Raw genomic sequence first — 14,333 nt, 5'->3', positions numbered from 1 at the left:
CTGCCCGCGGAGGGATACTGCGAGCGCTATATAAAGGGGGCGCGAGGGGCGCGCGGCCTCTTTTCGGGGCGGTTGGGCTGGGAGTGTGTTTGTGTGCTGCGCCGCTGCCGCCATGGGCTTCGGGGACCTTAAGTCCGCCGCCGGCCTCCAGGTCCTCAATGACTTCCTGGCCGACAGGAGCTACATCGAGGGGTGAGAGGCGGCGGGGGAGCGGGGCGGTGTGGCGAGGGCGGCGGGCGGTGGTGGTGGGCGGCCGCCGCCGCAGGCCTGTGGCGCAGCGGGCGGCTTCTCGCACTTTCCACGGCGGCCGGCGCGGCTCGGCGGGAGCGGGGCTGTGCTGTGCCGGGCTCGGCTCGCTCACTTGGGCCCCTTCTCCGCAGGTACGTCCCTTCCCAGGCCGACATCGCCGTCTTCGAAGCGATCGCCGCCCCCCCTCCCGCAGACTTGTTTCACGCTCTCCGGTGGTACAATCATATCAAGTCTTACGAAAAGCAAAAGGCCAGGTACGATTAAGTTTAGAAACTGGAACACACGTGCAGGCTTGCCTGCAAAGCATTGTATTTCTTCTTCGAAGTTGAAACGAAATAGTGTTTCTCATTGCTGTTGTACCCAGCACCTCGTATAGCTTTTTGTGTTACCCTGAGACCAGGAACGGCTTTGGAAGCAAGCAGGGTAGACCTCTTGTATTGCCAGTGCATGAGTTTAGAGAAGCTGGTTCTGCCTCTGTTCAGCTGCTGGGACTTACGCTACAGCTTGTGAGAAGGGCTTGAGTTTTGCTGCTGCCTTTTATATGGATAACTATTCTGAAAGCTGAAAGTTACTTGCTGGAAGTTGACCCTATAAAGGCAACACCAAAATGGGCCAGGAACTGTTACAGTAGTCTTTAAAGATTAAAACATACAGCTTTTAGATGATTAAGGGAAGTGATTCACTTATACTTTTAATCTGAAGACAAAACAAAATCAATGATTTACAATGCAGAAACACCTATAAAGAGGGGAAAATATGAAAGCAAATGTTATCTTTTTTTTCTTTTTTAGTGATTTTAGTGTTCATGAAAGGTGCTGTTTTGACATCCATGGAGACTGCAGGCCTCTCTAAAAAGGTACAGAATAGGTAGTGTCAGTATTGATACACTGCCTCCTCTATGTGCCTCAGTCCTGTTTTGGAGGGAACTCTTATAAAATTGGGGTGGCTCAGTCACCAGTTTGTTTCTGAAGCTCTTGTATCCTAAATGGGACTGAGATTATAAAGTTACTTCACAAAGTCCACTCTGTGGAAACTACTGCTGGTTCCTACAGACCAAAGCCAGTTTTACGGTTCTTGTAACAGTTCAGTCACAATAGAACTACAGCCTTAGAATAAGACTATAGAACTATATAAACTAGAGGGGAAGATTATTTCAGACCTAAATATTTTTAGGAAAAACTAATGAGAAGTTGATAACTTTCCTTAGACAGAATATTATACAGATGAACAATTCCATTAAGAAAGCTTTTTTCCCTTACATTTGTGTGGAATAGTGGTGTTAGGCAGGATCATGTCTGCTTAGACAAGTAGCCTTTGCATGTAGGATTTGTCATAATTTTCTCAGCTAGCATGCTGTAGGAGTGTTTGGTGTTGGTCATCAGGGAACTTCTGTTTTCAAGTAGCAGAATGGGGTGGGGGTTCTTACACAAAGGCCTTTTTTTCCCCTATGACTGTACTGTAGGTTCACTGAGAAATTGGCAGTATCTGAATGGGCATTTGAGTAGCTTCCTAATATCTGCTGCTTTTAGTTTGCCAGGTGTAAAGAAGGCTTTGGGGAAGTATGGTCCTGCTGATGTTGAAGACACAACAGGTGCAGCCACAGATAGCAAAGATGATGATGACATTGATCTCTTTGGATCTGATGATGAGGAGGTACTGATGCTTGAGCAGGGGGGAGGTAGTATACTTCTTCAGAAATACAATTTTTTTGGTATTCTGCTTTTTGAAGTATCTGGATATGCAGGTTTTTGAATTACTGGCTTAGGCCATCTTAATTTTGTTCACTTGCTACTGGATCGTACTCAGAATCATCAAATTGATCTGTCTTTGCAGAATAGGAAAAAGGCTTGGGAAAGTTTTTTTTTTAAAAAAACAGGGTAGAAGAGAATATTGCAATGAGATGAAATGTCTTTTTTTAACTTTGACTGGTTACATGATGAATAAAACAAAATCGCCATCTTTCGGCTGACAATTGTGATGATTTGTTTTTGCCTGACTAGATGCCAGTCAATTTGATAGTACTTTAAAGAGGCAAGTGTCTTGTTGGTGCTTTCCTGTGACTTTAGCTTTCTCTTTCAGGAAAGTGAAGAAGCAAAGAAACTAAGGGAAGAGCGCCTGGCCCAGTATGAGTCTAAGAAGTCCAAAAGTATGTCTGTTAAAAACTTTGTTCTGTGTTTGCATTAATTATCATGTGTTTGAACAGGATGGCTAGAAAACAGATTTATTATCTGTAATAGGTAACACTTAATTGACTGGAATGAGGCAGGAGTAATTAGCTTTCCTTGAATTTGTGCTACCAAGAGGCCAAACTTTATCTATAAAGAGATGGTCCCAGGATTTTCTTTGAACAAAATGAATGTAAAACTGGTATAAAATGTACCTGTGCTAGAATCTCTGCAGATAACTTCTGACTAGCCTTCTTACAAGTCACTGTATTTAGAGAAAAGGCTGCAGTATAGACTCCACAGCTACTGGTCTGGAACTGTTCAGAACTGTAGCAGTTGCAGTATTCCCTCTGTGGAAGATGAACTGTTACATGGTACTAAGCTCCTTCTCAGATCCTCTGGAAAGGACTTCCTATGTAACTAACAGTGTCAATGTCTTCGGAATGTTTTCTTGTAAGAGTAGTTAACAAGAACCTGTAATGTGAGGTGCTTCTTGCTGATGAAACTAGAAAAATTGTTTTTGTGAAAGTAGTTTTATAAGTATATTGATATGAGGTTTTCTGAAAAATCCTGTCAGCTTATGGTGGTTTTTCCCTTTTCCTCCAGAACCAGCTGTTGTTGCTAAATCATCGATCTTGCTTGATGTGAAACCTTGGGATGATGAGACAGACATGGCCAAACTAGAGGAGTGTGTTCGAAGCATTCAAGTAGATGGCTTGGTCTGGGGATCTTGTAAGTAGGAGCACTTAGTGCTCATGAGTGGGTCATAAGTAGGGACCACTCAGTGGTCTTTTAGAGCAGGAGAAGTAGAACTTTTCTGCTGTCTTGCATCTTCCTGTACAGTTCCTGATGTCACCTATAAGCAGTAAGCATTATACCCCAACATCATTGCTTTAAAAGGCATTGTTGGACTGGCTTGTCATGCTATGGTGTTGATTAGGTGGTCTGTAATGTAGAATAAGTACTTTTTCTTATATCCCTGCTAATTGCTTTAGTTAGATCTGGTGTGCACTTTTTAAAGGAATATCACAAACCATGGAGTATTACATGTTTTTTTTTTCCTCTTTTCTTACAGCCAAGTTAGTACCAGTTGGCTACGGTATCAAAAAGCTTCAGATTCAGTGTGTTGTTGAAGATGATAAAGTTGGAACAGATATGCTGGAAGAAAGAATAACAGCTTTTGAAGATTATGTACAATCAATGGATGTAGCTGCTTTCAATAAAATTTAAATCTTGTTATATCTAGAATAAATGTAACAGCAACAATAGAGCTGTGTCTCTGGTTAATGCAAAATCAGACTAATCTCTTTTACTAATGTAGAGCTTGGTTGATGGGTACAGTAGAGATTAAAAGTGAGTTTCAGGGCTGCTCCAACACCCTACCACCCTTTGTAGTACCAAGCATGTGATCAAAGAAACTGGAGAAAGCTTACATATTTACCACCAATACAGCATTTTTTTAAATCTCAAATGCCCTTTGCCCCATTGGGGGGCGGGGGGATGTCATCCTTAGGAATTTGTTTGTAATTCCTTTGGAAAGAGGGATGGCTTTAAGGGAAAAAGCACAGGGGTAGGGCAAAGTGCAAGTAACTCTTTTAGCTGTTATATAGGAGTATTAATCCCTTTTAAGGGTGGTGACCAAATATTTATACTGTCATTTGTTGAAAGCTAGACCTTGCTACCATCAAGGGAATGAATACAAACATAGGCAAACTAAAGGCAACAGGGAGGGCTGCAATGCACTAGAGATAACAAGATGTGTAGTGAAATTGAAAGCTGTTTTTATCTGGCCTAAAGCTGCTGTGAGAACTTCACATGATCTGTTGTCTAGATTTTGAGTTCCTTTTCCTCTGAGGTGTTAAATTGTACTGAAATTGTAGATATTTCAGGGCTTCCTTAGCACAGCAAATTGTGATGTTGGAATGATGTTTAAAATCATCTTTTCTGTGCTAAGCTGAGATGGAAGAGCTTTTGTGACAACAGTTCCTGACTACATGTTTCAAGGTCTTGGTGCATCTTGTACCTCAAACAACATGGGAAGCACTGGTTATCCTTAGAGTAGACTTGTGCTACTTAAAGGATGCTCTTAACTTAAAGATGCCTAGGGGGCAGTATATGCCTTCCACAAGGCATATATTTTTAGTAGTTAATTGTTCAAACTGCTGAATGTGCTTGTGTGAGAATTAATTGCAGTGATTACATGCTAAAGCAAAGGAAGACTGAATACACATGGATAGTCTTTTATATTTGAAGGTAAAGTATATTCTGGTCTAATAACAAACCTAGAAAGTATTCAATTAAAATGCAAAGATAGTGACATTTACAATAATTATGCTAGTTTAGCTCATACAAAGAACTGCTTGCTTGGCAGTGGATTGATTTTGACCTTTTAAAGACTGAAGAACTGTTTTCCAAAAATTGATGTTGAATAATCCATAGGAGCAATGTAAAGCTTCCAGACAAATTCACGTTTCTAGGCCTTTGTCAGACCGAGACAGAGAATTGCCGTGACTGAAACAGAAGCCTGTAACGTGCCAGGTGAGTCAGTGACATGGAGGTGCTCGGTGGTGGAGCTGCATAGCTGCAGTTGAAGCTAACTCTTTGTTCTTGGTTTTGCTGAGCAGCTGCATGTGGTTATCTGGTACAGCAGGTCCTGTTTCTCTTCGTTTAAAGGTCAGCCAGTTTCAGATTATGTAAAGACTTTGTTTTGTAATTCATTTTAGGAAAAAAAGTCTGCCTGCCAGAGGTTTAAAGCATGATTAAAGAACTGAAAGTACAATTACCAGCTCTATCCCTACCTTCCATAAACTTTTAACAACTAAGAGACTAGCTTTATCCTGTGTGCAATTACCTTAATGCACAGTCTCCTTTCTCTGGCTGTTCTATAGCTGTTGCTTCTACTAATCATGTAACTTGCTTTTAGTGATTTTCACATGCTGCTGTTAAGAACAAGAGATGACCAAATGCTATATCAAAAAAAATGTATTTTTTATTATCCTTGGCTATCACCCTTTGTGACATTCCATCCAAAGCAGTTCTTATTCAGACGTTTAACCTCTTTCTTTGACTGTGAAATTAAAGCTCTAAGTAAATATAATGGTTTGATTTATAGACTGTAACTTTGCTAAAATACAGCATTATGTGAGCCATGCACCTGGCCTGCCAAAACTGGATTTTATTTTTTTATGTGTTTTGTTTATGCTCAGCGTGGATGTACAAATTCTTCAGTATTCCTTTTCTTGAAGAAAGGAGAAAACTTGCTTCATAGAAACATACAACAAAGATACAGAGCACATTCTCAGTTGCAGAATAGACAGACGTGCATGGAAATTTCAGGATAGTTTGGTTGGACTTCATAATAGTTAACAACCACTCGTGAGATACACCAGGTGCTCACAGAGATTTTGTGGTGTACTTGATGCTACAGTGGGGTGTTGAGGAGCCATAAGTCCCATTTTAATGGTAGTGTCTTGGCCACAAGACAATTCTACACAACTCAAGTATACATACCTTAGGGTTTTTGTGTAGTATTTGGGGATGCAGTGGTATGTTACAGTGTCGTCGTGCCTGTGAAAAATAAGGATCTTGGAGTGAAGGAGGAATTTCTATCCCACATGCATCCCATAACAGCAAGTCAGCAGAAAGTATGGGAACTTAAGTATTTGATATACAGAAATACTGGGGAAACACAGTGGCGTAGCTTTACAAGGTGTTAGCATTCACTAAAGCCAGTAGCTACTAGAATTTACAGAAAGAAAACGTTTCAACAAAAGTATCAACTACAAACTAATCTAGGTAACAAGCTTCAGAGGTACAAACCCTTTGGGAAGAAGGTTAGAGTAAGTAACTGGAATCTGCTGGTAAGTCTGACAAATATCAAATTTGCTGATAGACTGATCATAAAGCTACTTCTTATTCTCAAGTTATTTCTGCATTGTATTTTAACATGATGGGATAAATCCCCTTCCTCTGGCTTTTTTCCCCTGTAGTGGTTTGAATTACCATTTCTCAGTCCAAGCAGCGTATGAGAATTGTTTGCATTGTTTCGGCACTTTGAAAGCAGAGACCTAGAATGCTATCTGTTCAATTCAGTTATCTTCCATTACTCTTGCAGAAATGATGCAGAGATCATTCTGTAGCTGATCTTTGTGTGAATGAATTAGTAGTTACTTCACAAAGCTGTTAATCCATTTCTTTCCAAAGAACAGGACTGATTTTGGCCTTCTTGCTTTACTAAATTCTATTATGTAGCTGTTTTGTATCTATTTTAGAGAGGCTTTAGCTCAAGGTGTTGGTTAGATGCTGGCACTCTGGTTTTTATCAAAAGAGCTTTTGAAGTACTGATCCTAGCAAAGCATTGTGGAAATATCTTCTGATAATTTACAGAGGACAGAGCATACATATATTTCAAAATCAAGTTCTTTATATATCAATATTCATGCTCATGTAGCTGACATGCAAGGTGAAAACTGAAATAAATCTTAATTCCTGAAGTAGAAAAATGGACAGTTTCTTTCATCTTGAAAATCTTTGCAAAGGAGCTTTTCTAAGAATGCAGACAGTCACCCTGTACTGCTGCTGACAAAAGCAAATGAACACACTCTTCAGAGACAACAAAATTTTATTACTCCACTTGGAGTACAGTCAGGAGCATAGCACTAACACATCATTCTTAGAAAGATATCAGAGGATATGTGAAGAAAAAATGCAAAATGTTTGATTTAGGCATATTCAGTAGTGTGGTGCCAAAAGACAATCATGAGTCACTACGTACCAAGCAGTGAGTGACTCAAAGGAAAGAGTGCTGCCTACCAACTTTCCAGCCCAAAGTTAAATACATTGAAATTCCACTGATCCTGCCTTAACTCTCCAACTTTTAAACCAGAGCCCAAAGAAATATAGTTACAGACCACAGTCAGACTGTTTCTATTTGTACAACTACCAATATACGGATGCACTTGTATGTGTGTATAAATATTTGCTTTTGTATGAAATGTATTTACATAAAAGTAACATTTATATTGTAAATAAAGCCTTATATGTGTTGCCAGGCCACGGAAACTAGGTAGGTCATCTGAAAGGCAGTTTTATTCCACATTCCGTGGCCAATAATGAGGAAACACTGGTCAAATTTACACAAAATTGTATGCTCCTACTTTTAATGGAGTTTTATCTCACACTGAACTTAATTCAGTGGTTTTTGCCTCAGACATTGGTCCACTCTACTTAGCACATATATATGTGCATTGATAGATAGTGATAGTGATTCTACAACAAGCAACAAGCTGGAGTGGAAATAACTTCATTAGGACTGTTGCCTCTTTCTTACTAGAGTGGATGTTACTTCCCAGGTATATTGTCCTGCCTCTAGTTTGGCAGAGAAGTCTGAATTTGGCTACAGGCTTATAACAGAACTGCTGAATTCACTGTATCCATTTTTAGAAGGTTTGCATTAAGGCAAACAAAATGTTAAATTACTTCTTAACCTTTTTTCATGAGAGCAATAAAGGGCAACTGATTGTCATAAACCTCTTTAAACCTGAAGCCTAGAGAAAGTGTGTGTGTGTGGCAAGGGGCCTTTAATCTCAGCTTCCCAAAGAAACATTTCTACTAATTCTGCTCACATTTCCAGTGAGCCAAACACTTATTTGAAATCTCCTCAGTATTGTACACCCAACTAGTAATAAGAACACAAGAATAAGGGGGTAAGTGACCAGCAAGCAGTGACTCCTGTCTTACCTATTTGAGTGTAAGGCAAAGAGCAATGAGTGAAATCAGAATTTATTCCTGTGTCATTCTTTTTTGACAAGAGAAGGCAACAACTCAGTGTTCCCTATATGGGGATCCTTCTCTGACTGGAAAGGAGAGCCACTAACAGCTTTGCTTAGCTGGGATGTAACCAGGAGATTCCTTCTTTAAGCAGTGCTAGACACTCAGGGCTGTCATAATGCACTGATATATGGCCAGGAGGGGATGAGGATGCCCAAGTCTGGAGCACTGTCAGTGATGGTAAGGAGAAATGTTATTATTAGGTGGGGGTTTTTTTTTATATCAACAAGGTATGGAACTGCAACAGAAAAAACAGGATTAATAACAGAAATATTCACATTCCTGTTCAAAAACTCAATTAGAGCAGTTCCACTTATGTTGACAGCTTTCAGTTCAGGCTCTTTGCAACCACACCACACCCAACTGATGTGTCCTGTAAAAACCTTCCAAGGAAAGCAGCACGTGCAATTCAGCCAGCTGTTTACATAAAACTGTATATGCAAAGATGCACATCTGATGGCAGATGTGAAGACAAGAACATCTCCAAATCTCCTGCCAGTTATTTTGGAGGGGGATGGTGACAAGAGAGGTCACTGAGCAGTTTCGCAATAATGTGCAGGCGCATGGGTGTTGTCTGAGCTCCACAGCTGCTCACTGACAGTCCCCGAGCGGCTCACTTCCCACAGTGCCAATTTCAGCACTTCAGAGACAGTTGTCTTGACCTGGGCCTGGAACTTCTTGCTAATCAGAACGTAGAGGATTGGATTAAGGCAACTGTTGATGAAAGCAAGGCCAGTGGAGAGGGGAATGCCATCCTGCAATAAGCCATGCAAGTTTTCATCATGGTGAGCAGACAGCTCCACAATGCTGAATATGTGATACGGTGTCCAGCAAACAAAAAAAGCTACAACTACAGCAATGATGGTCCAGAAAAGCCTGCTGGAAGTCAGTACAGTTCTCCTCTTCACCTTGACAATGAGCAATGAGTAGCAAATGACCATGGTCACTAGTGGAAAGAGATAACCAAATGCAAGTCTCACCCAGATGAGAATGTGGTGTCTCAGCAGAATGAGTTCTCTGTCATGTACATGGAAGTTGTTGTAGCAAAGGGTGATGTTGTTGAGAACTGTAGTTGTGTCTCTGAAGTATAAGGCAGGGCCACCGATAATTGCAGCTGAGATCCAAATGATCCCACTAAGAATGAGGGTGTTCCTTACAGTCCGATACTTGTAGGAAAAGACTGGGTGGACTAGGCGGATGTAGCGGTCAAGGCTGATGAATGTCAGGAAGAAAACACTGGCAAACATATTAAGTAGTGCAATGAATGAGTTCATTTTGCAGAGCCACTTCCCAAAAGGCCAGTGGAAGCCCATTGCCACATATGTAATATAAAGGGGCAAGAAGAGAACAAAGATAAAATCTGCAATGGCCAGATTGAGGAACCAGAGTGTAGAGACAGATTTATCCCATTTAAAGCCCATAAACCAGATGACAATGGCATTACCTGGCACTCCCAGCAGAAATGCCACACTGTAAAAGGAAAGGGAAATCATATGGGCTATGCTGAGGGAGGACTGGGGTGATTCGTCTTCCTCAGACAGGTCGTAGATATAAGAGTAATTCTCAAAATCTTCGAATTCCATGCTGCACAGCTGCTTTCTGGGGAGGAAAAGAAACAGAACTGTCAAAGGGGAAATGTTTTACTGCACTGCAAATAATAACCTGTAATTCTTTTGAGTTCTTGGTCATAAAATAAATACATTGACTAAATTTCACATACCTATCACTTTTTAGCTGTCAATTAATAGTACAAAGCTTGTAGAGTATTTTAGGCTGCCTATATTTCAAGTAATACTCAGATGAAGACAAACAATGATTGAAATCTTCAAGAACTGTTTTCCTTGCATTCATTTCTTAGCAGAGGGCATTGAGCATAATATTACTGATATATTTCTGTGAGATCCTCAGGTGCAAAGTTTTACTGAAGTACTGACTATTTTTTTTTTAATTAATTTTGGTATTTTACTGTTCTGTTCCTGTTTGAAACAACTTTTATGAATCATATCTGTAGCAGAAATCAGAAAAGAATAAAGCATCTATGTAGGCAAAAAGTGCAGTTAAAAATGCCAGAGAACTTTTTTTTTCCAGATTGCTAGCCCCCTCCTCTCAAATTATAGTTTACAAAATCATGGACAGTTGTTTCTCCAGCAACTGAAAGTACATGGGCTTTTTCCTCTCTGTCATCCTAAGGCTGGATGCTGGGCTTGCCACCTAGCAGTGCTGCTGACTTCAGTAGGACTTCTCTGGGACACAAAACAGTTGTTATAACATCTATGAAGGTGTCAGAATCCAGCCATTAAGAAGTTACTCCACAGATAATATAAAAATTTAACAAAACAACAGTGAACTAGGCCTGAGCTCACATCAACCCATTTGACTTTGCTGGAACAGATCCATCTTTACCTGTGTCAGTGAGACTCAGGAAGGTTTAACATCCTCATTTTTACCTAGAATACTGACACTGAAAGATGCTCAGCACTTAACAAATAAATAAATATCTTCCTCATAGATGCTCTATGGGATAGAGACCCATTTCAAGAAATGTAGTGGAAAATTAGGTCTTAATTTCTGAGGCTGCAAACAAAGAAGCCGGACAAATGTAAGCCTCATCAACAAGGAAAACTGCCCTTGAATATTGATTGGTGTGCCAGAAAATGACATAATGAATAAAACGCCACATGTTACTGGCTAGAAATAGTAGATCTAATACTCTGATTTCTAAAAACAATTTACATTGACACTCGACACATTAAAGCAGAGAAATTAATGTAGGTAGGATCTTAAGTTTCTTTTTTTCAGGCAGAATTCACACGTGTAACTAAAACTGCAATGAAAACTCCGTGCTATAAAATGTTAATCATTTTCTCTTCTGCCACAGAAAAACAAAGCATCTGAAACAATAGACCCTAAGAGAGTTTATTACACAGCAACACGTTTAAATAAAATAAAATATTTTTTTTAAAAAAATCAAACTTTCTGATTTATCAGTTGACCTATTTAGACCCTTTTTGAATTGACTGGCAAAGCTGAATCACTACCAATTCTCTTCAAACTTCAATGAGAAAAGATAATGGATTAAAAAAAAGGAATCTAGGTCTTCCAGCTAAGACAATACTTGAACTTGGAAAATGTTGGCTCCGCTACAGATTTCACAGCCTTAAAACATAGGCTATTGTGAGGCAGTCAGGTTATATTATTGTCTTTTTTGACATGAATTTGCTAGTGAATTTATTCCTCCTCATTTGATAACAAAACACCTTCCAGGATCATAAACTTTCCCTGCATCTTTTGGAATTGCAATTTTTTTTAAGTGTTTGAAGTAGTGAATAACAAAACTAGCTTGGTCTTTCAAAAGGTACGCACATGCATATATTCATCCCCTTAGTACAGACTTAATTTCAAGTTTATGCATAAATCCTGCTGAATTCAGGGAGCTCAAGTTCATGCTGAAATGCTTTGCTGAGCCACAATTGTAAGAACCACACCTTAGTAATGCATAGCTGAATTTTAAATTGGGCCCCTGTGTTTCATTCAATAATACAAATATTTTTTTCTCTTTTGTTCACCACGGTGGATCACTTAATTTTGGGCAGAGGATGAACCTGAAAAATATCAAAATTTCCAAGAGTAAGGGTAGAAAAACACGGGAGATGCTTTCCAGCCTTCCTTAAAGCTACAGCTAGTCATTGTAGCTGCCGCACCACAAAAGAAGGAAATTCTCCAGCATCAAGGAATGTAGAAGAGGAAACATAAGGAGCATATTTCAGGGGAAAGGCATACAACTATGGTATTATTCCACTAGTGACCTGAGAAAAAGGTAACACATGAAAGAAGACAAAGCCTCCCAGGAGAACAACACAGACTGTAAAAGCTATAGCTGGAAATGTCTTGCTAATTCAGTCACCGGAGATGCCTGACTAGCTTTTCTTTTTTTAAAAAAAAAAAAGAAAAAGAAGACAGTGTCTCAGTTTTCTTCTATTGGAAAAGTTTCTGGAACTTACAAGTACAACACAATTTTTTACACAGGAATTTTCCCCTAAAACTGAAAAGGAAGGGTGTGGGAGGGAGAGGAGTGGGGAAGCAGAAATATAAACCTAATGAAAAAGCCAGAAAGAAAGAAAAACAGGAAAACAGATAGAAAATAGAGGTTGAGCAAGAAAAAGCACTTAGAAGTTCTGCATTCATTCTGCGGTACAGCCAAAACTACAGCCCAGCACAGATGACCGCAGTCTGACAGGAGCACCTACCACGGTCAAAACAAATATTCTGCTAAACCTCTATCATCATTTGCAACTATATTTGCTGGCTGAACTCAGCTACACCGACAGGCTGTGATTAACAGCAGAATATGACCAGGCCAAAGTTGCACCATGGGTGAGCTCGCTGGTGCATTTCTGAGCGCTTGCTCCATTTCAGAACTAAAATTCAGCCTGTGCTTTTGGACCCTTTCACTGCATTCCTGTAATTTTTGTCTACTAAAGGACAACAGGAGAGAGGTCTCAGGAGTATGCTGCCTGTAGAACCACAGCTGCAAAAGCGTATTCATGTATGTACCCTTACTCCAAAGAGTAGTTTACTTCTTTTGGAAAGATTAGTTGCATAAGTGAAATTACACACATATTGACAGGATTAGATTTCTTACTTGTAAATGGATGGAAAAGGTAAAAAAAAAAAAAAATAGTTGTGTAATTCTGTATCTCTTGATTTAAAAATATGTAATAAAAGTCAATACAGTCTGTTCTGCCAGGAGGCTGTGATAACATTTGCCCTTTCTAATTTATATCAGTCTGAAGGAATGTTATTTGGATAACTGTCCTGATCAAATGATACTTACTGGGCTGCATCTATGTAATTACATGCCCCGTGGGGGTAGATTCTGCATCAAATACCAGTACCACCCATCTGAGTCATTTTTTCAAACATAACATCTGCTGAGAAATGGTATAAACAAGGAGCCATACCACTAACATCTGGAACAACACTACATTTGTACATCAAGGTTAATAATCGGACCTTTAAGTGTTTTTGCCTGTATACAGAATTATAGCATCAAATTGAATTTATGCGCATTAATAAATAAATGCAATTTTTCAGACTCCTGCTGATTAACGACTGCATTCCAGCCACTAACAAGGTTTGCTTTTAAGTTTCTCAGGAGCTAGAACAATGCGACAATATTTAGATTCACACATTTCCTCCCCATTTCCATACATGTAACCCCCAAACCTTTTTTTTTTCTAAAAATAATAATGGTAGTTACAAGCATGCGATAAGTACCCAACAATGTTCATTTTATATTTACAATTTCAAAGATGCTGTACAGCAGAAGGAAAACACAACTAAATAAATATCAAATATTTACCAGGCGCTGTGTAGTTTAAAACTCCTCCGTGGAGAGAGCACACTTCTATAATGCATTGTATTTTGAGGAATTACTTTTCCAAGCTTTTATTTTTCCCTTGCCTCTAATTTCTAGTCTTCCAATGCAGTAACTCTTTAGCAGTGGGCAGAAAAAGCAGGAGGAAGACTGCTCACCACTGCATCCAGCACACAGATGCCGAAACTAGACTCTAGGACGAGGGCTCGGTAAAATCGCAAATTACATTTGCAAAACTTCTCTGGCTGCCATCCACATATTCAAAGTGCTTCTATAATAGGATTCACAGCTCTGAGCAAGATAAGGAGTAAGGGATTTTCAGTGGACCTATGCTGGTTTACATCAATAAGGATGCAGATTCTTACTTCTGGGATAACTGTCACGCATCATTCAGCACGGACATTTCTTTGTATTTTTGAAACGCACAAAGTCCCAAATACCTTAACTTTGTTTTTTTATTAATAATTTTTTAGAGGCAGAGCTGTCTTGCAGTTCAAATTCAGGTCTTGAAAGTGAAGAAATCTAATTCATTTCCTGATTCTGTCACTGATTCCCTGTATGATTTTTAACAAATGGCCCATTTCCAGGGTTGGAAGGCTCTTTTATGAACCTGTCTGCAAACAGAGGCCCAGCAGAGAAAACAAACCCTTTGCCAGCAGTTTCCCCTTGGCTTTGAGACCTACTGCTAGAACAGGGAGGCTTAGCGTAGTGCA

The 14,333-nt window shown here is 39.6% G+C and overlaps 2 protein-coding genes and 2 non-coding genes across 7 annotated transcripts in view; 3 read left to right on the top strand and 1 right to left on the bottom strand.

Moving 5' to 3' along the window:
* The first annotated feature begins 32 nt into the window (after positions 1 to 32).
* On the top strand, positions 33 to 3,682 carry EEF1B2 (eukaryotic translation elongation factor 1 beta 2). Its single transcript, XM_026114705.2, has 6 exons — positions 33 to 192; positions 381 to 503; positions 1,779 to 1,902; positions 2,329 to 2,395; positions 3,021 to 3,146; positions 3,490 to 3,682. Exons 1-6 carry the CDS (start codon positions 113 to 115, stop codon positions 3,642 to 3,644), a joined length of 675 nt encoding a protein of 224 aa, XP_025970490.1. The 5' UTR covers positions 33 to 112; the 3' UTR covers positions 3,645 to 3,682.
* On the top strand, positions 2,175 to 2,252 carry LOC112996227 (small nucleolar RNA SNORD51). Its single transcript, XR_003262389.1, has one exon. It is a non-coding gene; the product is annotated as a small nucleolar RNA SNORD51 (small nucleolar RNA).
* On the top strand, positions 2,710 to 2,843 carry LOC112996348 (small nucleolar RNA SNORA41). The gene has a single exon (XR_003262419.1). It is a non-coding gene; the product is annotated as a small nucleolar RNA SNORA41 (small nucleolar RNA).
* Positions 3,683 to 7,017: 3,335 nt separating the features above from the next.
* The window catches only part of CMKLR2 (chemerin chemokine-like receptor 2), a 28,614-nt gene continuing 21,298 nt past the window's right edge, over positions 7,018 to 14,333 (bottom strand). For 3 of the 4 annotated variants that reach the window (XM_064515250.1, XM_026114496.2, XM_026114330.2), the window contains one exon: positions 7,018 to 9,842. In XM_064515250.1, the coding sequence (XP_064371320.1) occupies positions 8,774 to 9,826 (1,053 nt within the window). In that variant the 5' untranslated portion in view covers positions 9,827 to 9,842 and the 3' untranslated portion in view covers positions 7,018 to 8,773. Of the gene's footprint in view, positions 9,843 to 13,605; positions 13,781 to 14,333 lie in introns of those variants that run through there. The other variant, XM_064515251.1, reaches the window with a different exon arrangement.

Source organism: Dromaius novaehollandiae, chromosome 7 (assembly GCF_036370855.1).
Source record: "Dromaius novaehollandiae isolate bDroNov1 chromosome 7, bDroNov1.hap1, whole genome shotgun sequence".
Classification (NCBI taxonomy): Eukaryota; Metazoa; Chordata; class Aves; order Casuariiformes; family Dromaiidae; genus Dromaius; species Dromaius novaehollandiae.
Note: the sequence above shows the minus strand (reverse complement) of the source record. Positions and strands in the feature narration are given on the sequence as shown.

Excerpts from the sequence above, each read along its gene's own strand:
- EEF1B2 (XM_026114705.2), top strand. The coding sequence starts at position 113 with ATGGGCTTCGGGGACCTTAAGTCCGCCGCCGGCCTCCAGGTCCTCAAT. Across the intron at positions 504-1,778 it reads TACGAAAAGCAAAAGGCCAG|TTTGCCAGGTGTAAAGAAGG; the intron begins GTACGATTAAGT and ends TGCTGCTTTTAG. Across the intron at positions 3,147-3,489 it reads TGGCTTGGTCTGGGGATCTT|CCAAGTTAGTACCAGTTGGC; the intron begins GTAAGTAGGAGC and ends CTTTTCTTACAG.